This window comes from Camelina sativa, chromosome 15 (genome assembly GCF_030686135.1).
Source record: "Camelina sativa cultivar CO46 ecotype springtype chromosome 15, ASM3068613v1".
Classification (NCBI taxonomy): domain Eukaryota; kingdom Viridiplantae; phylum Streptophyta; class Magnoliopsida; order Brassicales; family Brassicaceae; genus Camelina; species Camelina sativa.
The window spans coordinates 4556601-4578826 of NC_141894.1; the positions used below are offsets into that span (position 1 = coordinate 4556601).

The following is a 22226-nucleotide window of genomic DNA, read 5'->3' on the forward strand; positions in this document are numbered from 1 at the left end:
AGGGGCATAAAATAAAATGCAGGCCCATTTGACCACATGCCACCGAACTCAGAAAAGTATAAATATTTGGAGAAATCATATATCCGAGACAAAAAGAGCGAGCCCAAATCAGTACTGGCCCAAATAATAATAAACTCTGGTGCTTTGTGTATTTGGGTATATAATTCAAATTTTTAATATATGTATATAATTCAAATTTTTAATATATTGATAAAATAAGAAAATAAATAGTATTCTCAATAGTCAATACTATAGAATGTATTCTAATTTTTTTTTTGTTAAAAATTATGAATAACAGATTGTTAATTTTTTTCTCTCAAAAATATTAGGCTTTGTTCAAATATGGAATATAATCTTTAAAATGAGACTTTTATCTTAATAATTAAGTTATCATTAATTTTTAAATATAAATTACTTCAAATATTTGTATTATTATTCTGTTGATTTAAATTCAACTAAATTATTGCATCTTGAGTAACATTTTTTTATCTTCCAAACTTTATATTTTGTCAATGGATTATTTATTGAATTTAAATATGTTTTTTTTATGTGTTGTATGTTTTTTATTATCAACTATAGTAGTAAGTTAGTAAGGATTCAATTGCTTACTTATTAGAGCATTTTTATCCCACATCCCGTGGGATGTTTTTATAAAGATCTAAAACAAAAAAATTAATAAAAAAAGAAAAAGTAAGAAAGAAAAAAGATGGAGGGTCTTCGGCGAGACAGGGGATAAGAAAAAATCTAACACATGTTTTTGTATTACTTGTTCAAATGTATTAAAAAATTAGAATACTATTATAAAATTGAAATATTATATTTTTTTGGTTTTGAAGACATTTGAGTGGGTGTCACCGATGGTTTGCTCTTAGCGTGTATTTTCGTGGTGATGATTTCAACACGTGTCATCACCTGGTTTATGTTATAATCTAGAGCTCGAGTTTTAATAAGTGCCATGTCACACTACTAATAGTCTCATTAAAAATATCAGAAATATCTAGACAAAGTTATAAATACCAATTCCTAATATATATTTTTTTTTATTTCTGGTAAAAAGTTAAAATCTTCACACACAAAAAAAAACAAAAAAAGAGAGAGCTAGAAAGAACGCGAAGAAAGCTTCCGAAGAAGATTTGATTATTGATCGATTTCATTTTAACAACGAACAACAAAGACCATCTGCGTGAGAAAGAAGAAGAGATTTTTGTTTTTCCCCACTAAAGAAGAGACTCGACTTTAAATCCTGGAGTCATTCACGATAGGTATGTTTTCTGATTAATCTTTTCTGGGTTCGTCGATTTTTTCGCTGAATTAGTCTCTGGGTTTGATGATTTTAGGGTTTTAGATGTTTTCGTGTTAACTAATTTGTGAAAAAACTGAAATTTTAGGGGTATCTAGGTTTCGATGTTTTAAAGAAGATTGGGGATTTTTTTTTTTTTTCCAATTTTAGGGTATTTTTATTTTAGAAGATTTCTTTAATTTTGGAGAGTGGCTTTTTACAATCGTTAGCTTGCTCCCGAAGATTCGGCAAAAACAAAATTGGGAAATTTCAGTTCCGATTTTTTCCTTTTCTATTAAATAAAGTAAAACTTGGTGATCAAGTAAATATACACCCTTGGTGCCCAAGTTGTTTCTGTGCCTCTCTCTATATAACTATAAATTCTCTGTCTGACTCAATAAATTTTTCTGTTTTTGTGGAATTGTGAGAAAGAGTCCGAGTCGAAACTTATTTTTTATTTATTTAACCTTATCTTGTAGATTCTGTGATTGCGACTAAGAGGACGATGGCTATATATGATCAAACCGGAACCAGTACACAGAAGAAAAGGAAATCTAGGGCTCGAGCTGATGGTTTAACAGTAGCTGATAGATTAAAGAAGTGGAAAGAGTACAACGAGACTGTTGAAGCTTCGATTATTATACAAGGAGAGAAACCCAGACGCAAGGTTCCTGCTAAAGGGTCTAAGAAAGGTTGTATGAAAGGTAAAGGAGGACCTGAGAATCCTCACTGTAGTTTTAGAGGTGTTAGACAAAGGATTTGGGGTAAATGGGTTGCAGAGATTCGGGAACCTAATAGAGGGAATAGGCTTTGGCTTGGTACTTTTCCTACTGCTGAAGAAGCTGCTTCTGCTTATGATGAAGCTGCTAGGGTTATGTACGGTTCTTTGGCTCGTCTTAACTTCCCGCAGTGTGTTGGCTCTGAGTTTACTAGTACATCGAGTCAGTCTGAGGTGTGTACCTTTGAGGATAAGGTGGGACTTTGTAGTGATATTTGTGTGAAGCAGGAAGATACAGATTGTGAAAGTAAACAATATAGTCAGATTTTAGATTTTCGGGAAGAGTCTGGTGAAACCAGGATGGACAATTGTGCGGTTGGACATCAAAATGTGGATACCGTGCTAGATTACGATTTGTTGAAAGAGTTTGAACAGCAGTATTGGGGCGAAGCTATGAAGGAAGAGGAGAGACCGAAGCAGGAAGAAGAGGAGAAACCGAAGCAGGAAGAAGAAGAGATGCAGCAACGGCTACAGTTACAGCAACAGCAGCAACAGCTACAGGAACAGGAACATCAACAGCAACCTGATTTGCTTACTGTTGGAGATTATGGTTGGCCTTGGCCGAGTGATCAGGAGCTTTGGGATCCTAATGAGTTGTTTGATATTGATGAACTCCTTGGAGACATAAATGAAGACATGTTACCTGGTCCTGGTCAGAGCGAGGACCAAAACCACATAAATTCTGGTAGTTATGATATGCATCCGCTTCATCTGGAGCCACACGATGGTCACGAGTTCGATGGTTTGAGTTCCCTGGATCTTTGAGAGTTCTGAGGCAATGATCTACAAGACTACACCATAATCTTTGGATTGATCATAGCAGAAACAAGAAATAGGTGTTAATGAGCTGATTCACAATGAAAAATTATTAAACAACTCTATAGTTTTTGTTATTTCCTTCGAACATGAAGTGTTGATTCTCATCTATTGAGTTTAATATAGAGAACGGCAGAGTTACTCTTTTTCTCTTCTTTGTAAAACAATAGTGTACATACAAAATAAACAGAAAATTTACAATTACAGTTCTAAATAAAATCTTAAATATAGAGAAAAGAATCATGGATAAAATAACTTAGCAAAGAGAAGCTCATTCCAAGTATCTTGAAGACCAGGTAAACACCAATGTATGCAATCCGAGTAGCTAGACGGATTTGCTAGCTGCTCCTTCGTCAATGGGCTCCATTGCTTCTTGTAGATTGATGTGTGTGCGTCTTTCCGATAGCCGGAGAGTTGTGTGATGTTAAGTACCGTCACCGGGAAATCCGCTCTGTTGTCTAGTTCCTCTCCTATCACTTTCATTAACGTTTTGCTGCAGTCTGATGGCCAATGGTTCATGTCTTCGATCGGTGTCGTTTGATTGTAACAATTCTTTCCTTGTTCGCCACCCCAATCCTCGCCCCTGGTTATGGAAGTAGAAAATTTAATTCAAGCTAAATCTTAGTCTCGTTTCAACTTGCGGATCATATCAAAAGCCACATTTATTTGAACTATTAAGATAAACCGGATCCTTCTAAACCTCATTGCTCATTTCATTCAATACCAAATCCGGACTAGATTATTCTAAAGCTCTAAGCCATATATCCCCTCCTCATTTCTCAGTTCCTGATTTTGAATTTGAAGCAACAGTTTTTAAATGACTAGAAATCACAGAAAAGATGGAGAAGTTACTAACTTGTAGTGAGTAGGAGACATGGTAGCAAAGAAAACCCTTGACTTCAATGGATCCATATTCTTCTTCACCCATTTAACCATAGTCTTCAGTGCCATTCGATATGCATCATCGCTCTCCATCTCAACAATTCTCTTCTTCTCATCCTTGAATGAACCTTCCCTTCAAATAACAAATTGAAAACAAAAACAATCAAATCACAAGACAGTATTGAGAGTATACAGAAAAATATCTGAGAACCTATTATTAGAAACAATGATAACGAGTTTAAAAATTTCATGATTAGGTACATACAAGATCTTCATTTTGAAGCCAGTCCTCCACCACAAGTATGTGTTGAACACAACTATATCAGCACCACGCCAATGCCTACCGTGTTTGTTAATCGATCCTTTCCTCACAATCCGATCTGATACTCTATGAACAGTAGCGTTATCTGAATTCGATTCTAGAAGAAACGGTGCCCAGTAGAACTCAATCGTTGCATTGTAATCCTACATAATCAACATACCAGAATAATCTATAAGAATCATATCAAGAAATATTCAAATCTAAGCTTTCGTTTTTGTCATCCTTCATACTCAGATCTCAGTAAACTGTATATCATCACATTCTACACAGAGCAACTTCAATGGATTCCACAAGAGTTTCTAAATCTGAACCAAATACCTTGAGAGAGAAGACTGTGAGGGAACCAAACGTATCCATAGATTTAGAGTTTTCTGGGATTTGTGAATGAAGAAGACAGATCAAAGAAACATACATTCCTCTGTTCAACGAATCTCCAACAAACATCATCTTCTTCCCTCTTAAGCTCTCCAACATCACCGTCGCGTTAAACCTATAACACATTTCAACAAACCACAGAGCAAACCGATCTGAAGATCAACCACCGAATCAACCTAATCGCATTCAAAATTTCGAAACTGAGAGAGAGACTAACGAAGGAAGCGAGCATGACTCAGGTTGCCATCTCCATGACTGATAACCACTATCGGGACGGCCATGCGTGCGGCAAGTGAGCTGCGGCTGAATGTACGGACACTCCGATTCTTTGTAAAACGGTCGCGTTGACCAGTCTTTGACCCAATTCCCTTTGAACACATCGCATCCTTCCGGCGTTTTCCCTACCGCAAAAGCCGGTGGCGGAGGTGACGGTGGTGGAGGAGATGGCGGTGGAGGAGATGGCGGTGGAGGAGGAGGAGGTTCGTCGACTACAACAACGATTGCAGATTGGCGGAGGATCGTAGGGGAGTGAAGGGAACGATGAGAGAAAGAGATGAAATCGTGGCCGTAGATGATGACGGCGATTAAGATGAAAGCGAATACGGTGTAGAAGAGGTGAGTGAGACGGCGTTTTCCACGGTGAGACGGTGATAACAACAACGGCGATGTCATATTTTTTATTTAAATTTAATTTATTTCTTTTATACACTTTTTATGTCTTTCTCATCTTCAATGTATTGTAATGCCAAAATTTGATTCTGATTAAAAATGAAATTTGGACTATAGTGGATTAATTGTATAGTATATGATTATTATTAAAAAAATAAAAGCTATAGTTTGTTGCACTTGCACGATCCAAAACCAAACCCATGTTACTACCCATAATTAGGCACGACAATTTATATTTTAATTCGAAAACTTAGGAATATTATATACTGTATGTTCGTAAGACTTTTATAGTACTAAAATAAAATAAGAGTTTTTTTTAATTAGTATGAAAATCTATGAAAACCAAAGCATAAAGAAAGGAAAGAAAGCCACTAAACTTTTTTGCTAATCACATGTTTAAGCTTTATAAAATCGATCAACAAAACAAACGTTTAACTTTACAATCCAAGGCCTTATAAGCGTTTTATAAGACCCAATAAAGAAGAATCCAACTTTTTTACTTTATAGGCCCATTATAGAGCATCTGATCTCTTTCTCTCTGCTTTCGTATAAGTTTTTACTTTATACAAAAACGAAATTTTCATGTCGTTTAGATTCTTAATTCACATTAAAAGAATGAATGATAAATTTCATATGCTCTGTTTTTATTATATGTCATCGTCTTCTTCCTCCGTTGACCTCTCTCTCTCCCATCAAAATGCGCGACCTTCTTCGCGCCTATTTCTCTAGAAGAACTCTCGCATACATTTACAATCTCTTCTTCTCCATCTCCCGTAAGCTCCTCACTTCATTCCCTTTCTCTCTCCTCATCCCCAAATCCAATGACGGCGCCGACGAAGAGTCTGAGGCTGTTCCGCTTCTCGATCTGTCTAAGCCGTCGTTACCTATATCTTTCCCGATCAAATCTCTTCAAGATCTGAAATCTCGTTTTTACTTCGATTCTTTTCACTTCCAGTTTAATCGTTCAACAGTTCCTCTCCGGGGAAGCTCCGATGGTTTACCGAATCGTCCAAGGGTTTTGGTCTGTCACGATATGAAAGGAGGGTATGTAGATGATAAGTGGGTACAAGGGTGTGAAAACGACGCCGGGTTTGCGATTTGGCATTGGTATTTGATGGACGTTTTTGTTTACTTCTCTCATTGTCTGGTTACTCTTCCTCCTCCTTGTTGGACTAATACTGCTCATAGGCATGGTGTTAAAGTAAGTTGTTTCTAAACTTTTGGATTCTTCAACTTCCAAAGTTTCGATTTTTGGTTGAGATATCTTTGAATTTGCTGATTAGGATTATAAAGTTAGAGAATTTGATTGTCTGTTGAACTGGGTTTGTATGTTGTTTGAGTGTTTTATGGGTAAAAGTGTTTACTTTCATGCGTTTATGGAAACATAAAGGTATTGGGGACTTTCATCACAGAATGGGATGAAGGAAAAGCTACCTGCAAAGAGATGCTTGCCACAAAGGAGTCTGCTCAGATGTATGCAGAACGTTTGGCAGAACTTGCTACTGCTCTAGGCTTTGATGGGTGGCTGGTGAGGTTCTTTTCGTTTGCTTTATTTTTCATGAATTTTTATCTTCTAAAACGTCTGCAATTTTAACTTGCAGATTAATATAGAGAACGAAATTGATGAAGAACAGATACCAAATTTGAAGGAATTCGTAAGCCAGTTAACAAAAGTCTTGCATATATCTACACCTGGGGCATTAGTCATATGGTGAGTTGCTCAGAAGTCTTTCGTTGTTCGTATGTGTTTTGACAGTGTCACTTTGATCTGATAACTTTCTGCAGGTATGATAGTGTCACTGTTCGTGGTGATCTTCAATGGCAAGATCAATTAACTGAGCTGAACAAACCTTTCTTTGACTTATGTGATGGAATATTCATGAACTATACATGGAAGGTGTGCCTTTTGGTTGGATTCATCTCTTCATTCTCAGTTTCTTCTATTTGTCTTGTTTTTTATGAGTGAGTGATGATGTTTAGGAGAACTACCCACAACTATCAGCTGAAGTTGCAGGGGACAGAAAATTCGATGTCTACATGGGAATTGATGTCTTCGGTCGGGGCTCTTTTGCTGGTGGGCAATGGAATGTAAGTCTCAGAAACTCTTTATGATGTTTACCTCTCTATTGGTGACAGCGTGAAAACCAATAATGTGTACATGATATTTTTTCTTCCTCGTTCTATTCTTTTACATGCTAGGTAAATGCTGCTCTTGATTTGCTGAAGAGACACAATCTGTCAGCTGCCATGTTTGCTCCTGGATGGGTATATGAGACTGCGCAACCACCCAATTTTCTTACGGCTCAGAATAAGTAATGCTTTAAATTATTTGCTTTCCTTGTCGTCTACAAATTTTTAACTACCAGTACTGTGTTTAAGCTCCATTTTAGTTTTCCTACTGTTGTAAAGGAGATGCTGGATCTTTATCATCGTTCTTGTGTTTTCTCTTCAGATGGTGGTCACTTGTTGAGAAGTCTTGGGGAATAGTCCAAACTTATCCACAAGTCTTGCCTTTTTACTCAGATTTCAATCAGGTAAGGTGAGATCGATCAAGTCTTTGTTCTTATCTTGTAACACTAACAGCACAGTGAATCAATCATTGATTTTCTTGGATGTGCAGCTATGTTCTAAAACTCTCTTCTCTCTTATGTTCAGGGCTTTGGTTACCATGTTTCACTCGAAGGTCGCCAACTGTCAGATGCTCCATGGTACAACATTTCTTGCCAAAGTCTTCAGGTTCAACCATCTTACTGTCTTTGACTTTACTGCACACTTCTAATGTTTACATTAACCAGAAACTTATTCCGTCACAATATGACAATTAATCTTTTGATCTGGGTTTGTCTCTGAGTTTGATCTCCATCTTTGCTATGTTCTTCATGTCAGCCTCTCCTAGAATTCAATGAAGACAACAAAGATATCATCCAGGTCACTGTTGAGTGAGTTCTGGCCCTTATACTATCCTCATATTTATTTCAGCAAAGACTAATAAGGGAAAAATGTTTTCGACATTTCTGAGCAAACATTAAACAAGAAGCACTATGAATTTGACAGTGCTCGAGAGTCATCTTTTAACGGAGGAGGGAACATTGCTTTTAGAGGAAAACTCGAGGGAGATACGTCTTTCACAACAAGGCTCTTCAAAACCCATCTCCAGCTTTCATCTTCCCCCATCACAGTATCCTACTCTGTAAGTCTCTGCTTCTAGATACATTACACTATGAGATCTTCTTGTTTTTACTAATGGAGGATTTTGGAATTGGTGCAGGTGAAATCAGATGAAACCTCTAAAATTGGAATCCTGCTTTCTTTCTCATCTCCATCACATGAAACTAAATCCATACTCGTGGCGCCACAAGAACCCATCCGCAGATTCGACGACCTGCTCTTACAGTGTCTCACCACATCACCGCAGACTGTATCCGAGTGGACAGTACACGAAACAGATCTTGTCATGGATGGTTACACACTGACAGAAATCTCTGCCTTTTGCTACAGACCAGAGAATTCAACAAAGGAGGCAGAATATGTTGCATTGCTCGGACACATCTCAATCAAAGATCATGTTCAGTACCAGCAGAAACCTGAGACTTTACTTCCATCGTCGCCATGGGTCATTGAAGCTCATGACGTAGAGCTTGTACCCGGTAATTCTGGTTCAAAGATCCTCAGGGCTAAGCTAGAATGGAGACAGAAAGACGTTGAAGATTCTGTATTCCCAAGGTATAATGTGTATGCAGAGAAAACGAAGTCGACTGATGTAAGACCGAGGAAGGTTTTAGAGAAACCGAGAAGCGAGACAGTGTTCCTTGGAGTCGCTCACGTACCAGCCTTTTACGTAGCGGAACTGGTGGTAGAATCGGAAGTGAAAGGAGTCCGCTTCGTAGTTCAAGCCTGTGGTAAAGATGGTTCATGGGGCAACCTGGATGATTCCCCTACGCTTCTAGTTGTACTGGAAGGTCTCTAAGATTTGTCCTAGGTGGTTTTGCTTGACGCCAAAATCTTAACCTATGAAACATACTGTAACTGAGAAAAAACAATACAAAAATGAAACATACTGTAATATCAATTACATATACAAAGATGAAACATACTGTATGAACATCGAATTAATTTTTATTTATTTTTCCCCAGCAGATCAATGATGATAATCTTGCAACATTTTTAGTAATTCTTTTTGTTGATATATTTTTATATTCGGCAGCTGTTGTTGATTAATAAATATCTTACTATCTTACTATTATTATAAGCCATCGTTTTCACTTGTTTCCTACTTTCCTTGTCATCTTACGTTGGATAAATTACACGACGCCTTAATTTGCTCAAAGGCCGATTCTAGAGACACCACGCGTATGCCACAAGCCTTTTCTCGTCTTTCCACGTGTCTAAGAAACAGTGTACCACGTCATTCACATCTCCTGACCCATCGCCGTCTCTTATTAAACCTCCTCCTCTCTCTCTCAGTTCGTTCACTTACTCCGACGTTTTTAACACAGAGACACTCTCCTCTTTGTTGCTTTCTCTAATCTCTATCTCTACATCTCGATAACCAATGTTGCTCAAGGCTTCTCCCGCTCTCTCTCTCTCCGGCGGCGGAACAAATCTGTTTCATCCGTCGAGAAATTCGTCGAATCCTCTGTTTTCTTCTCGTGGATCTACGTTTTCTGTTAAGGCGGCGAAAGGAACGAACACGAAGTCGCTAACCGGAGTTGTATTCGAACCTTTTGAGGAGGTCAAAAGGGAAATGGATCTCGTTCCCACTACCCCTCTTGTTTCTCTCGCTCGCCACAAGTTTCACGATGATTCTGAATCTGCGATCAACGATCAGATCAAGTATGTGCTCTTGTTTAACTTATTTTATTTTATTTGCTTGTCAGAATCGAGTTAGCTTGGTTGGTTATATTGGTTAATACGTAACGGTGTGTGTCTGAATCTTAACGTGTCTTATTTGCTTTTGTGTGAATCATCGTAGCGTGGAGTACAACGTCTCTTACATCTACCATGCCCTGTATGCCTACTTCGACAGAGATAATGTCGGCTTGAAAGGTTTCGCAAGGTGAGTTCCTTTATTGTAAAGAAAACCGTATTTGTGTCTCTTCAGCTGATGGATCATCTTTTTGTTGTTGTATGTTTAACTGATATAGGTTCTTTAACGATTCGAGTCTTGAAGAACGAGGTCATGCTGAGAAGTTTATGGAGTATCAGGTAACTTCAGGAATACTATCAGGTTGTTGATTTTTGATAGTGTTACTTATGTTTTGATGGATTTTGATCTTTAGAACAAGCGTGGTGGGAGAGTGAAGCTGCAGTCTATTTTGATGCCTATCTCTGAGTTTGATCACGAGGAGAAGGGAGATGCTTTGTATGGTAAGTTGACTCATACTATATCATTATGGTCTTTTAAATATTATGCTCTTGATTAATGATTCTGACTTTTTTTTATGAATCAGCCATGGAGCTTGCATTGTCTTTGGAGAAACTAACTAATGAAAAGCTTCTGAAGTTACAAAGTGTAAGGACCTTATCAGTTATTTCATCATTAGAAGTATGAATGCTAAGCCTTAAACCCATGATTGCAGTATCACAGAGCAGGCTTTGACAGTATAAAAAAGATGATTAGATTAATAATCTCTCTCCCCTGTTTGATCCTACAGGTTGGTGTGAAGAACAATGATGTTCAGCTGGTTGATTTTGTAGAATCTGAGTTTCTAGGCGATCAGGTAAAACACACAAAATTTCACACTTATCATTACTTTAAAATACGCAACGTTCCTCATGTGGCCTGTAAAAACAGGTCGAAGCCATCAAGAAAATCTCAGAGTACGTTGCACAGCTAAGAAGAATGGGAAAGGGTCACGGTAAGTCCTTCAAATCCATAAGCCTCAAAACTGCAATTGCACTTCCTTTTGGGTGTTACACTAAATAACTCCCCTTCCGGTGTGAAAACTGCAGGAGTGTGGCATTTTGATCAAATGCTTCTCAATGAGGTTTAAGGAAGTAGAGCTGTAGCTTTTGATAATGATTCTGATTCGGTGACAGTCTTCCTTGTGCTATACGGCACCGTTCGTCCTTTCTTTTCTTTGGTTTTGTTTAACCGAATGGTTGAGAGTTTGTTAATGCTCCTGAATAATGTAATAACTCGTAGTCTGATAATAAATGCAAGTCCACTGCTTTAATGCGACTCTTGCCATAGCCCATAGGTTTTACTGATGACTAAAAAGTCTAAAATTACGGATTTGGCTGTAATAACTTATGCTAAATCATACTTCAAAAGATCGAGCTTGGATTTTGTTTAGAAAGAAAAAAACTTGGTTTGATTTTGGTTTAAATATGCCAATCATATACTATGACATAGAGATCCCTCGTCGGTCGGAGCCAACTACGTGTCGGTATGACATACTGAAACGGCATGGGGTTGGAAAAAAGATTGTCTCTATAAGAAACCACCAAAACAGAGCCAAAATTGGAGAATACGTGGCGACTTTAAAGCTTTTATTCAAGAAAAAAAAAGCTCTTCGATCGTCAATGGAAAATGTTTCACCTTCCTCACCGATAAATCCACACTTCTTCCAGCCTCTTCTTCCTGGATTCCACAGCCACCTCGTGATCTATCTCTCTTTCACTCTCTTTCTTTGCTACGCTTAAAATACTGTTTGTTTGATCTCTCTCTCTCTCTCTCTGGGTTTCTCTGCGGTGGTGAAGCTGAAATCGAACGCTTCTGATATAACCTGGCAAGTGAAGATGGAGGGTCGGAGACTCACCGAAGGCTGGCAAAAGTTCGCCACCAGCCATGACCTCCGAGTCGGCGACATAGTTGTTTTCAGGCATGATGGAGACTTGTTGTTCCATGTCACATGTTTTGGTCCAAGCTGCTGTGAGATTCAATTTGATGATCATCATCATCATGTCATTCAAATATCCTCTGGTACGACTTACGAGCTCAATCCTCTCCTTTGTCACAAAACCTTTTTGTATCAGTGTTGATTATTTGAGCGAACCGGATTCAATGATGTGTATACATACACACTGGTAGTTTGGTTAATTCTCATTCAAACTTGAACCAGATTCAGATTCAGAGAAGAATCAGAACACAGTAGATAAAGGATCTTCATCAGATCATCACTCTTGTTTTGTATCACGTGTCACCGCATCGAATCTACGCAAAGATAGTCTGGTGAATGATTACTTCTGCACTGCACTGAAATATTTCTCTTTAGAATCTAATCATATACTGATATACACTCTCTGTAAGTTATGCAGTTTCTCCCTAGAGGTTTCTCAAGATCTAATGGTTTGATGAATCGTAAGTGTGAGATCATTCTATTGAATGAAGATGGGATACCATGGAAATTGATCCCGAGTCATAAACCAGACGGCGAGGTTTACATCAGAAACGGTTGGAGAAGTTTCTGCTTCGAAAATCGACTAAGAGTCAACGATGTTTTATCCCTTAAGCTCGTGCAAACCGGTACAACACCTGTTCTCCAGCTTTGTTCTTCTTCAACGAGGAGCCAATGCAGATTCTTGACACTAACTCTCAGACCATACAATTTCAAGAAGTATAAACTGGTAAGTAAGTTTGCATCAATCATTTCAACATTGTTTTCAGAGTTTTGTAATGTTTTCGAGTTCTTTATGGCAGTGCCTACCGAGAAAATTTGTGAAGGCGAATGGTATCGAGAATGCGAGGAAGATAACTCTCGTGGATCGATACGGTATCAAACGGACGACTAGTCTTAAACCCGACGACGAACATGGAAAAATGAGACTGGGAAACGAGTGGAGAGAGTTCTGTGATGTTAATGGAGTGAATATAGGTGAGTCCTTCAAGCTGGAACTCATCAAGGAAAAAGAAGACACAGCTACTCATCTACTTAAGTTCTGCTCCAAAGTCTTAAACTTTCCCTGAGTTTGTATTTGCTTCTGTAGTACTACCTACTTGAAAATTGAACTGTATGTTCTTTTTGTGGTTTTTGGCTAGTTTGTAATAAGGTTTTAGTAGTTTGGGATGGTCGAAGGAAATGCTAATATTTTGGGTTGGTTTGGCTGGTTCCTTTAATGTTCCAACTCAGACTCATCATCCTCAAGTATTGAAAACCTTCCAGAATCCAGATATCAAATACCAAATCTCAAAAGCAGTCATTTATTTATCATATACTAATCCTATGCATATAGACGGGAAAACGTCCTATTTACCCATGAGAACTATAATATCGTACCAGATAGAGCCCGAACTCGAACTTTCACTACGTCTCAGATGTTCCCGAAAAAATAATTTTCAACCTAGATCCCCATAGATCAAAAGTTCTCTTACTAAATCTCCCTTGAACAAGTAGTTCTCATCTACTTCTCCATAAATATGAATTTAATTGGTTTATTGTTTTTTTAACCAACTAAGAAAAACTATAACCGGTTTGAATCTCATTTCAACCCAATTACATACAAAAATCACGTAACCCAAAAATAAAAAATACCAACTCTACGAATCCTCATTTCAAACCAGATCATTCACATCAAATAACCCAAAAAAACAAGTCAATTTCTCCTCTTGAATGGTAACAAACCAAGAAAATCCACTGCAACCAACAAAATCAAATAACCAAATCAACCAAATTAACAAAGACATAAAAGACAAATTTATATTTGCTGTGTATTTAATGGAGATTCACGTGGTCCTTGTTGTAGACGTACAATTGCAGCTCCATTACTATTTTTAGTTCCATTGATCAGAATCGCGGCCAAGTGAATGAAGAGCACCACGAATCTGATTGGGAGTAAAGCCAAAATCTGCAAAATATTTATCAAATTACGAATCTTTATTCAACTCCAAAATAAGTTAAGAACACAAATAATTGATTTCAAAACTTAGGGGAACGTGGGAGTCATGCGCGCTTCTCTTGGCGGAGAAGACGACGAAAGTTCCAGTGATCTCAATGGTTGCCTCCGCTGCCGAGAATTTTGTAGGTTTTTGACTGGGTTTATGGGCCACTTGAAACCTTTACACAAACATATACATCATATAGCCGCAATGCAATATACATTCATTGCTCATGATTTTACAAGATGATGATTTTAGGGTCCTTAGATTTGAGAATTTGGGAAATTTTTATCGGGTTAGAAAATTAAGTCGGGTCGAGTTTATAAGGTCAGTCAGATTTTAAATTTGGTTTTGTTTTGGTTTGACCGAGATTTCGTACCGGTTTAGTATGTAAACCGATTAAACCCAGATTTATGGGTAAATAGATGACAACTTTTGATTTATGGGGATCTAGGTTGAAAACTATTTTTTTGGGATATCTGAGACGTAGTGAAAGTTCGGGCTTTATCTGGTACGATATCATAGTTCTCATGGGGAAATAGGACGTTTTCCCGCATATAGATCTTACAGAGTATCTTATCTTCATAATCTATATAATATACATACTGAGGGGAACACCGTTAAATGAATACTTACATTTCTTTGGCCTCCTCGAATATCTTCATCTTCTCGTAATAGAGATTAGACTACCCAAAAAAAATCCAAAACTGCATTAAGCAAAATAATGAGCAAAATAGTTTGCACAGACAAAGTCCATCTCTACTCATCCAATGTCAAATAACCAAACCACTTAAACCCAAAATATATTAATTATTATTATTTACTAAACGACATCGTTTGAGGAAGCAAGAGATTTCACTTAACCTTCTGTACGATCTAGAAGGTTACATAGACGCCGACTTCTTATAGTCGTCAAATTGGTTCCGTCGATTTGCCGAAAACTCGAAATTCCTACTCTCAGTTGATATCTATCTCTCGGCCTCATGGCGAATACGGCGGAAGAACCCGACGTGAATCCACCAATCCGAGAACCCCAACAAGAAGAAGAAGAAGTTGAAGAACTTAACGGAGACGAAGAAGAAGAGGATGATTACGAAGGAGAAGAAGAAGAGGATGATACCGAGTCGAAATCTCAAACGCGCGAAGGCCGGTCCAGTGTAGACAGGATCAAAGCGGAATCGCTTTTCCGTCGGATGCGAGCTGCTCCTGTACCCGTTCGTGTCCACGACGTGATCATCAAAGGAAACGAGAAGACCAAAGACCATACCATCGAGGCGGAATTGGAAGCTGCGAGAGAGGCGACCACGTTGCAGGAGCTTCTCGAAGCTTCTAGGGTTGCTAATTCGAATCTCCGAGCGTTAGATATCTTTGATTCCGTCAACATTACGCTCGATTCTGGTCCTCCTGAGCTTCCTGGTACCACCAATGTTGTAATTGAAGTCGTCGAGAGCAAAAGCCCTCTCACCGGCCAAATTGGCGTTTACACTAAAGCTGAGGTATATCGTCATTAGTAACAATTCACTATGTTTCAGTTGAGTTGGTTTATTCTGTATTGGCTTCAATAGAGTTGAATCTGGACTGATGATGTGCATTGATATATTAAACTTCTGGTTTATCTTATAACTGTGATGCTATTCTAGGCTAGATCATCAAGCATTGAAGCATCTTTGAAGTATAAGAACATTTTTGGCTATGGAGATATTTGGGACGGGTCTATAGTACATGGCTATGACAACTCTGCTGAGGTTGGCTTGGGGATGTATCTGCCAAGGTTCAGAGGATTCTCTACTCCTTTTACTTCTCGTCTTTACCTTTCGACTCAAGACTGGCTTAAGTTTTCATCGTATAAAGAACGTTCCCTCGGTCTTTCACTCGGTCTTCTCTCAAGCAAGTATCACGAGCTGGTTTACACGATTGCGTGGCGTAATCTGATAGATCCATCCCGAGCGGCTTCAGTGTCAATAAGGAGGCAACTGGGACACAGTCTGCTTTCTGCGTTGAAGTATACTTTCAAATTTGACCAGAGAAACTCATACTTGAGGCCAACTAGTGGATATGCTTTCACCTCTACTTCTCAAATTGGTGGTCTTGCTCCTGATAGCCGAAGCTTACGCTTCTTGAAGCAGGTTGGTCACCTCTTCTTTCTTACACAGCAAATTCTGTGGTACTAGTCCCTTTTTGTCATAGATATCTTCCCTAATGTAGTACGTCTGAAGTTTATGCTCAATGTGAGAGGAAATAACAAGAATCTTAGACCTCTGATACTTTTTAGCACCCATTGTCATTTGTTTTCTCAGGAAATTGATCTTCGTTATGCTGTTCCGTTCGGGTTTTACAACGCTGCTCTAAACTTTGGTGTGTCTGGGGGTGTCTCCTTTCCGTGGGGAAACGGATACCAGAACCGTCCTTCCTCTGTGCCAGAGAGATTCTTCTTGGGTGGCAATTCATCGCCTCTATGTTCTTTAGGTGGGCCATCCGCACTATGGGGATTCAAGACCAGAGGACTTGGTCCCAACGAGCCAAAGAGGAAAGGCGATAGTGAACGGGATTTTGTTGGAGGAGATGCAGCGGTGACTGCGTTTGCGGATCTCTCATTTGATTTGCCAGTGAGATGGTTAAGAGAGAGAGGAATCCACGGGCATGTGTTTGCATCTGCGGGGAATATGGCAAAGTTATCAGAGAATGAGTTTAGAAACTTCACTGCTCCAAAGTTTTTGGAGACATTCAGAACTTCAGTTGGTGCTGGAATCGTCTTACCAACTAGTGTATTCCGTATGGAGGTTTGGTTCTCATCACTAATCTCCCTTTATGCACTTTTATCGAATGAGAAAGTGCAGTGATTAACACCAAAAATTATACATCGTTTTGTTTTTGTTATGAGACAGCTTAACTACTGCCATATATTGAAGAAACAAGAACACGATCAAGCGAGATCAGGGTTTTGTGTGACATTCTCTGCCTCGTCCTGAGAAGTTTTTAGCTGAAGAAGGTACTCAAATATGATATTATGGCATTTCATTTTTTTCTATCTTAAATCCGTGTCCCAGTGACTGGCAGAATCTTTGATTTTATTGTTGTCGAGAGAAAATTTTACAAAAGAGTTTAATTTTTTTTTGTTATGTTTGCATGGATTTCTCATTTCTGGATTTTTCATTCTGAATCCACGAGGAATGGTAATAAAGAAAAAGAAATTAAAAAAAAAACTATTGAACCACCATTAATTGGTTGAGTTTGAATTATAACAGCCACTATTTTTAATGATACTGATGAACTCTTGACGCTGTGGATAATTACTAGGACTAGTAACAAGTCTATCTTTACTTGAATTATTTTTTCTTGGCTATCCGTCACTGTCTATTTATTGTGAAGTGTTTTATATATTCAAGAAAATTAGATTAGCGTAAAGGAGATGAAAAAAGTCTTGCAAGTCAACGAGTATCATTCATACTCTCTGTTTCTTTCGCCTTATGTTCTTTAGTAATAACTATCCTCATCTGATTTCTTTTCTTCACGTTTTTTTTGTTGTTGTTGGGAATTTGGTTGGACAAACCACGTTTTGAAGTTTCCTGTACGTAATTAAAGTAAGGCACAATGTGTGGAAATTGACTATTCAGCACGTAATTAGATGATATGAACGGGACTTCGGTTCCGCGGGAATGTCTGTATGTAATTTTCTTATGTTTTAATAAATAATAGGGGATCTTGTCCCCTATCCATTACCAAAAAAAAACACGTACAAAGACTTATAGTTATAGCAAATTAAGCTGTGTTGGATTTATTTTTGTGGAGTTGTCCAAAGATAAGGATTTATTTTTGTGGATTAGAGTATATATGTGCTAAATAAAAAGAGATGGACACGAAACCATGTTACTTACGATCAGACTTTCCACCTTCGTCTTTGGTTTTTCATCATCGTTATGCAAGAAAACTAAAGTAAATTAGCTTGAGGACGACACGCTAGCTCTTGGAACTCAATGAGACAATGAGAATCATTCCTATTACTCTTTATTTTCCATTCTTTTTCATGGATTTCTCAATTTCTGGACAGGCAACCTTTTCGATTTCCTGCACGTGTATTTTAAAGTACGACAAAAATGTGTGAATTCACTATTCAACTCAGAGTTTTACTCTCTGCGTTTAACAGAACACTTCGTATTAATATTAGTCTATTACTATGTTTATGTATATTAAGAGATGGGTGCGAAATCATTCTTATTTACCAAAGCAATTTCTATATTTTCTTTTTCATTATTGATATTCAAAAAGGTTAACTAAGCATAGAGAAGGATGAATGAAAGGCTTTTGGAATTCAAGGAGTATCATTCCTGTTATACACTTTATTTTCTCATTTCATTCCTTCTTAATTTTGAGGACGTGCTTACGGGTCCGAGGCACTTGTGTCGTCCCAAACAAAGAGATGCGCTTCTCGAATTCAAGAACGAGTTTATTGAGGTTCAGAAGACTACCATTCATCATGAGTGTTATTGCAATAATAGCCGAGTAAGCCCTCATCCGACGACGGAGCCATGGAGGAATAACAGCGACTGTTGTAGTTAGGAAGGTATCACGTGCAAGGCCAAGTCCGGGGAAGTGATCGAGCTAGAAGCTGCAGCTGCCTCCATCATTAATGAACTGGTGAGACGCTGTCGATCATCAGTAATCACTAGGACTGACTAGTACACAACTAACAAAGACATTTCTCTTTGAATTGTGATTTTTTCTGGGTCATTTAATTTGGTTCGAACAAACAACTTGTTTTTGAAGTTTCCAGTACGTTAAATAAAAGTAAGACAAAATGTGTGGAACTTGACTATTTACATGTAAAGACTCTTTTTAAGTCTTTGCGTTTTAACGTGAAGAACACTTGGTAGTAGAATTAAAGACTAGTTATAGTGAGTCAGTCAAGCTGTGTTGGATTTATTATGTTTGTGGAGTAGAGTGTATTATTATTGTATGTTTATAAAAGAGAGATTGCACGAAACCATGCTATTTAATATTTACTATATCTCACAGTTTCCAGTCTTACTTCATTATATTTATTCAAGAAAATTAAATGAAGGGCTTCTGGAACTCATCGAGTATCATCATTCCTATAACTCTCTCTTTTATTTTCATGTTCATTTATCATTTTGAAGACGTGCTTGCAGCTCCTACTAGACATTTAATTTTGTGTCGTCCCGAACAAAGAGATGCACTTCTCGCTTTCAAAAACGAGTTTCATATTGGGACGCTTTATCGTTATTGTCCAAATGATAGTCATCCGAAGACAGAGTCATGGGGGAATAACAGCGACTGTTGTAGTTGGAAGGGTATCAAATGCAATGCCAAGTCCGGAGATGTGGTCGAGCTAGACCTTACCTGCAGCGGCCTCCATGGCCGGTTTCATTCCAATAGCAGTCTTCAAAACCTTCCTTTTCTAACCACTCTTGACCTTTCTTTTAATGATTTTAATGGTCAGATCCCGTCTTCGATTGGAAAACTTTTTCATCTCACCACTCTTGACCTTTCATCTAATGATCTTAATGGCCAAATCCCGTCTTCAATTGGAAATCTTACTCAACTCACCACTCTTGAGCTTTCAGGTAACGATTTTACTGGCCAAATCCCAGATTCCATTGAAAATCTTTCTAATCTTATTAGACTTAGCCTTGACGGAAATCATTTCAGTGGTCGGGTTCCATTTTCCATTGGAAACCTTACTCAACTCACCTTTATCCGGCTTTCTTTTAATCAATTCTCTGGTGAAATTCCATCTTCAATTGGAAACCTCTCTCATCTCACCTATCTCAACCTTTGGAGAAACAATCTCGTTGGTGAAATCCCATCTTCTTTTGGCAATCTAAACCACCTGACCAGATTTTTTGTTAGTGGCAATAAGCTTAGTGGCAACTTTCCCATTGTACTACTGAATTTGACAGGTTTGTCAAGTTTAGGTATCTACGACAATCAGTTCAGTGGCGCGCTTCCTCCTAATATCACTTCACTATCAAACTTGGGAGATTTTTACGCACAAGGCAACGCTTTCAGTGGAACTATCCCTTCTTCTCTCTTCACCATTCCTTCTTTGAGATCTATTGATTTGGGTAGTAACCAACACAGCGGAACTCTTGAGTTTGGGAATACATCTTCACCGTCTAACCTACAATATTTAGAAATTGGCAACAACAACTTCAAAGGGCAAATCCCGAGATCCATTTCCAGATTAGTCAACCTTGAGTCTCTTGACCTTTCTCATTTCGACACCCAAGGCCGCCCAGTTGACTTTAGTATCTTCTCGCATCTCAAGTCACTCGAAAGTCTTGACCTATCCTATTTGAACACCACCACTACGATTGACTTGTATGATATCTTATCATATTCCAAAAGCCTCTCCGAATTAGGTCTCTCAGGCAACCATGTTTCAACAACAAACAAGAGTTCAGTTTCACAATTGATCCGATTTTTGCGCTTGTCAGGCTGCGGTATCACCGAGTTTCCGGAGTTGCTAAGAACCCTACATGAAATGTGGTTTCTAGACATCTCCAACAACAAAATCGAAGGTCAAGTTCCTGGCTGGTTATGGACTCTACCATATTTGTGGTACGTGAATCTTTCCAACAACACTTTCAACGGTTTCCAAAGATCAACGAAGAAACAAGGGCTATCCTCTTTCCGGAAACCATCTGTGAGTCACTTGCTTGGCTCCAACAACAACTTCACGGGCAAGATTCCTTCTTTCATATGCTTGCTACGTTCTCTAATCACACTCGATTTATCTGAAAACAAGTTTAATGGTTCAATCCCTCCTTGTTTTGGAAATCTCAAGAGAAATCTTTCGGATCTAAACGTTCGGCATAATAATCTCAGTGGAGGTCTTCCGGAGCATTTATTTGAAAGTCTAAGGTCGCTTGATCTCGGTCATAACCAACTTGTGGGAAAGCTTCCAAGTTCTTTGAATCGTTTATCTACTCTTGAAGTTTTGAACGTGGAAAGCAACAAAATCAATGACACGTTTCCGTGCTGGCTGGGTTCTCTACAAAAGCTGCAAGTTCTTGTCCTTCGCTCCAATGCATTTCATGGACCGATACATCAAGCCTCATTCGCTCAGTTACGAATCATCGACATATCACATAATCACTTCGATGGAACTTTGCCATCAGATTACTTTTCGAAGTGGACTGCTATGTCATCACTTGGAAAAAATGAAGTTGGGTCTGACGAAATGTATATGGGAGATAGGTATTACCATGATTCAATGGTTTTGATGAATAAAGGTGTAGAGTTGGAGCTGGTACGTATCCTTCAAATCTTAACAGCAGTGGACTTTTCAGGAAACAAATTTGAAGGAGAGATTCCAATGTCCATCGGTCTACTGAAAGAGCTTCATGTGCTCAACTTAGCAAACAATGTATTCACTGGCAGCATCCCTTCATCTATGGGGAACCTGAAAGCTCTCGAGTCGCTGGACGTTTCCCAAAACAAGCTTTCAGGGGAAATTCCACAAGAGCTAGGGGGGCTCTCATTCCTTGCGTACATGAACTTCTCTCATAACAAGCTTACAGGCCTAGTTCCAGGGGGCACTCAGTTTCGGACGCAGAATTGCTCTTCTTTCGAGGACAATATGGGACTTTTCGGCCCTTCTTTTGATGAAGTTTGCAGAGATATTCACACGCCAGCCACACAATTATATGAAACGACGGAATCAGAGGAAGAAGACGAAGAAGAGGTGATTAGTTGGATAGCAGCTGCAATAGGATTCATACCTGGTATTTCCTTTGGATTTACGATTGGATACATATTGCTTTCCCACAAACCAGAGTGGTTCATGAACCCTTTCGGCCAAAACAATAGTAGACGGAGAAGCACTGCAACTCACTAGAGAGGTAATGTTCTGATGACTTCTAAACGAATTTGTTAGCTTTCATCAGAATGAAATTATATTTGTTTAACAACTATTTCGTTATAAAGCCTATCTGAAGAATCTGGACGAGGAAAGTCAAAGTAACCGGATGAACTGTTAGGACGTCAACCAACTATCCAGCTTTGTCCAAATCCAGATTGGTTTAGATTTCGGTTATTGTTCCCAGTTCCCACTTCCCAGTTTAGGTTTCTCTTTTACTCTGTTTTTTGCCAACTTTGTAATTGAGCAACTCTGTTTCGAACCTTAAAATACTCTCCCTTTAGATGCACATGTAATTTTTTTTGTTTTCTGCGATGTATCTTTACTATTTCCTATTAGACTCTCGCATCTATATATATACGTACTAGTAATCATTCCGTTTAGTTTATATTGTTCTTGAATATTTTT

The 22226-nt window shown here is 38.4% G+C and overlaps 7 protein-coding genes across 11 annotated transcripts; 6 read left to right on the forward strand and 1 right to left on the reverse strand.

Annotated features, from left to right (window-relative positions):
- The first annotated feature begins 952 nt into the window (after positions 1 to 952).
- LOC104764825 (dehydration-responsive element-binding protein 2B) lies at positions 953 to 3074 on the forward strand. Its single transcript, XM_087487730.1, has 2 exons — positions 953 to 1262; positions 1759 to 3074. Exon 2 carries the CDS (start codon positions 1785 to 1787, stop codon positions 2820 to 2822), a length of 1038 nt encoding a protein of 345 aa, XP_087343856.1. The 5' UTR covers positions 953 to 1262; positions 1759 to 1784; the 3' UTR covers positions 2823 to 3074.
- LOC104764824 (protein trichome birefringence-like 32) lies at positions 2997 to 5304 on the reverse strand. 2 transcript variants are annotated; one of them, XR_015581877.1, is made up of 5 exons: positions 4670 to 5212; positions 4396 to 4567; positions 4021 to 4220; positions 3730 to 3883; positions 2997 to 3456 (listed from the first exon to the last, which is right to left on the reverse strand). XR_015581877.1 is itself a non-coding variant. In XM_010488421.3 (5 exons), exons 1-5 carry the CDS (start codon positions 5122 to 5124, stop codon positions 3114 to 3116), a joined length of 1329 nt encoding a protein of 442 aa, XP_010486723.2. In that variant the 5' UTR covers positions 5125 to 5304; the 3' UTR covers positions 2997 to 3113. The 2 variants fall into 2 exon arrangements, 1 of the variants encoding a protein (XP_010486723.2); XM_010488421.3 differs by having other exon boundaries at positions 3730 to 3888; positions 4670 to 5304.
- Positions 5305 to 5671: 367 nt separating this feature from the next.
- LOC104764848 (cytosolic endo-beta-N-acetylglucosaminidase 2) lies at positions 5672 to 9292 on the forward strand. Of its 4 annotated transcripts, none has more exons than XM_087487724.1 (11): positions 5672 to 6322; positions 6512 to 6649; positions 6723 to 6832; positions 6907 to 7018; positions 7102 to 7209; positions 7321 to 7433; positions 7574 to 7655; positions 7777 to 7857; positions 8008 to 8060; positions 8176 to 8311; positions 8390 to 9292. In XM_087487724.1, the coding sequence occupies exons 1-11, from the start codon at positions 5741 to 5743 to the stop codon at positions 9086 to 9088; spliced, it is 2214 nt and encodes a 737-aa protein (XP_087343850.1). In that variant the 5' UTR covers positions 5672 to 5740; the 3' UTR covers positions 9089 to 9292. The 4 variants fall into 4 exon arrangements, 2 of the variants coding, with proteins under 2 accessions (XP_087343850.1, XP_087343851.1); XR_015581874.1 differs by having other exon boundaries at positions 5704 to 6322; positions 7574 to 7660; XR_015581875.1 differs by having other exon boundaries at positions 5713 to 6322; positions 6534 to 6649; positions 7574 to 7660.
- Positions 9293 to 9518: 226 nt separating this feature from the next.
- Positions 9519 to 11302, forward strand: LOC104764849 (ferritin-2, chloroplastic). Its single transcript, XM_010488447.3, has 8 exons — positions 9519 to 9954; positions 10094 to 10177; positions 10266 to 10326; positions 10401 to 10488; positions 10572 to 10633; positions 10776 to 10841; positions 10916 to 10979; positions 11074 to 11302. The coding sequence occupies exons 1-8, from the start codon at positions 9674 to 9676 to the stop codon at positions 11112 to 11114; spliced, it is 747 nt and encodes a 248-aa protein (XP_010486749.2). The 5' UTR covers positions 9519 to 9673; the 3' UTR covers positions 11115 to 11302.
- Positions 11303 to 11586: 284 nt separating this feature from the next.
- Positions 11587 to 13203, forward strand: LOC104767447 (B3 domain-containing protein REM8-like). Its single transcript, XM_087487731.1, has 4 exons — positions 11587 to 12046; positions 12186 to 12295; positions 12382 to 12690; positions 12764 to 13203. Exons 1-4 carry the CDS (start codon positions 11863 to 11865, stop codon positions 13028 to 13030), a joined length of 870 nt encoding a protein of 289 aa, XP_087343857.1. The 5' UTR covers positions 11587 to 11862; the 3' UTR covers positions 13031 to 13203.
- A 1575-nt stretch (positions 13204 to 14778) lies between these two features.
- On the forward strand, positions 14779 to 17142 carry LOC104748129 (uncharacterized). Its single transcript, XM_087487733.1, has 4 exons — positions 14779 to 15435; positions 15580 to 16065; positions 16237 to 16719; positions 16825 to 17142. Exons 1-4 carry the CDS (start codon positions 14923 to 14925, stop codon positions 16906 to 16908), a joined length of 1566 nt encoding a protein of 521 aa, XP_087343859.1. The 5' UTR covers positions 14779 to 14922; the 3' UTR covers positions 16909 to 17142.
- A 1081-nt stretch (positions 17143 to 18223) lies between these two features.
- On the forward strand, positions 18224 to 22201 carry RLP35 (receptor like protein 35). Its single transcript, XM_087487732.1, has 2 exons — positions 18224 to 21801; positions 21887 to 22201. The coding sequence occupies exon 1, from the start codon at positions 18993 to 18995 to the stop codon at positions 21795 to 21797; it is 2805 nt and encodes a 934-aa protein (XP_087343858.1). The 5' UTR covers positions 18224 to 18992; the 3' UTR covers positions 21798 to 21801; positions 21887 to 22201.
- Positions 22202 to 22226: the final 25 nt, after the last annotated feature.

Coding starts and splice junctions, on each gene's coding strand:
- LOC104764825 (XM_087487730.1), top strand. CDS start 1,785: ATGGCTATATATGATCAAACCGGAACCAGTACACAGAAGAAAAGGAAA.
- LOC104764848 (XM_087487724.1), top strand. CDS start 5,741: ATGATAAATTTCATATGCTCTGTTTTTATTATATGTCATCGTCTTCTT. Junction 6,323..6,511: donor CTCATAGGCATGGTGTTAAA/GTAAGTTGTTTC, acceptor GGAAACATAAAG/GTATTGGGGACTTTCATCAC. Junction 6,833..6,906: donor CCTGGGGCATTAGTCATATG/GTGAGTTGCTCA, acceptor AACTTTCTGCAG/GTATGATAGTGTCACTGTTC.
- LOC104764849 (XM_010488447.3), top strand. CDS start 9,674: ATGTTGCTCAAGGCTTCTCCCGCTCTCTCTCTCTCCGGCGGCGGAACA. Junction 10,327..10,400: donor AGAAGTTTATGGAGTATCAG/GTAACTTCAGGA, acceptor TTTGATCTTTAG/AACAAGCGTGGTGGGAGAGT. Junction 10,980..11,073: donor AAGAATGGGAAAGGGTCACG/GTAAGTCCTTCA, acceptor TGAAAACTGCAG/GAGTGTGGCATTTTGATCAA.
- LOC104764824 (XM_010488421.3), bottom strand. CDS start 5,124: ATGACATCGCCGTTGTTGTTATCACCGTCTCACCGTGGAAAACGCCGT. Junction 4,221..4,395: donor TCACAGTCTTCTCTCTCAAG/GTATTTGGTTCA, acceptor TTGATTATGTAG/GATTACAATGCAACGATTGA. Junction 3,457..3,729: donor ATGTCTCCTACTCACTACAA/GTTAGTAACTTC, acceptor TTCCATAACCAG/GGGCGAGGATTGGGGTGGCG.
- RLP35 (XM_087487732.1), top strand. CDS start 18,993: ATGAAGGGCTTCTGGAACTCATCGAGTATCATCATTCCTATAACTCTC.
- LOC104767447 (XM_087487731.1), top strand. CDS start 11,863: ATGGAGGGTCGGAGACTCACCGAAGGCTGGCAAAAGTTCGCCACCAGC. Junction 12,296..12,381: donor ATCTACGCAAAGATAGTCTG/GTGAATGATTAC, acceptor TAAGTTATGCAG/TTTCTCCCTAGAGGTTTCTC. Junction 12,691..12,763: donor ATTTCAAGAAGTATAAACTG/GTAAGTAAGTTT, acceptor TCTTTATGGCAG/TGCCTACCGAGAAAATTTGT.
- LOC104748129 (XM_087487733.1), top strand. CDS start 14,923: ATGGCGAATACGGCGGAAGAACCCGACGTGAATCCACCAATCCGAGAA. Junction 16,066..16,236: donor GCTTACGCTTCTTGAAGCAG/GTTGGTCACCTC, acceptor TTGTTTTCTCAG/GAAATTGATCTTCGTTATGC. Junction 16,720..16,824: donor CTAGTGTATTCCGTATGGAG/GTTTGGTTCTCA, acceptor GTTATGAGACAG/CTTAACTACTGCCATATATT.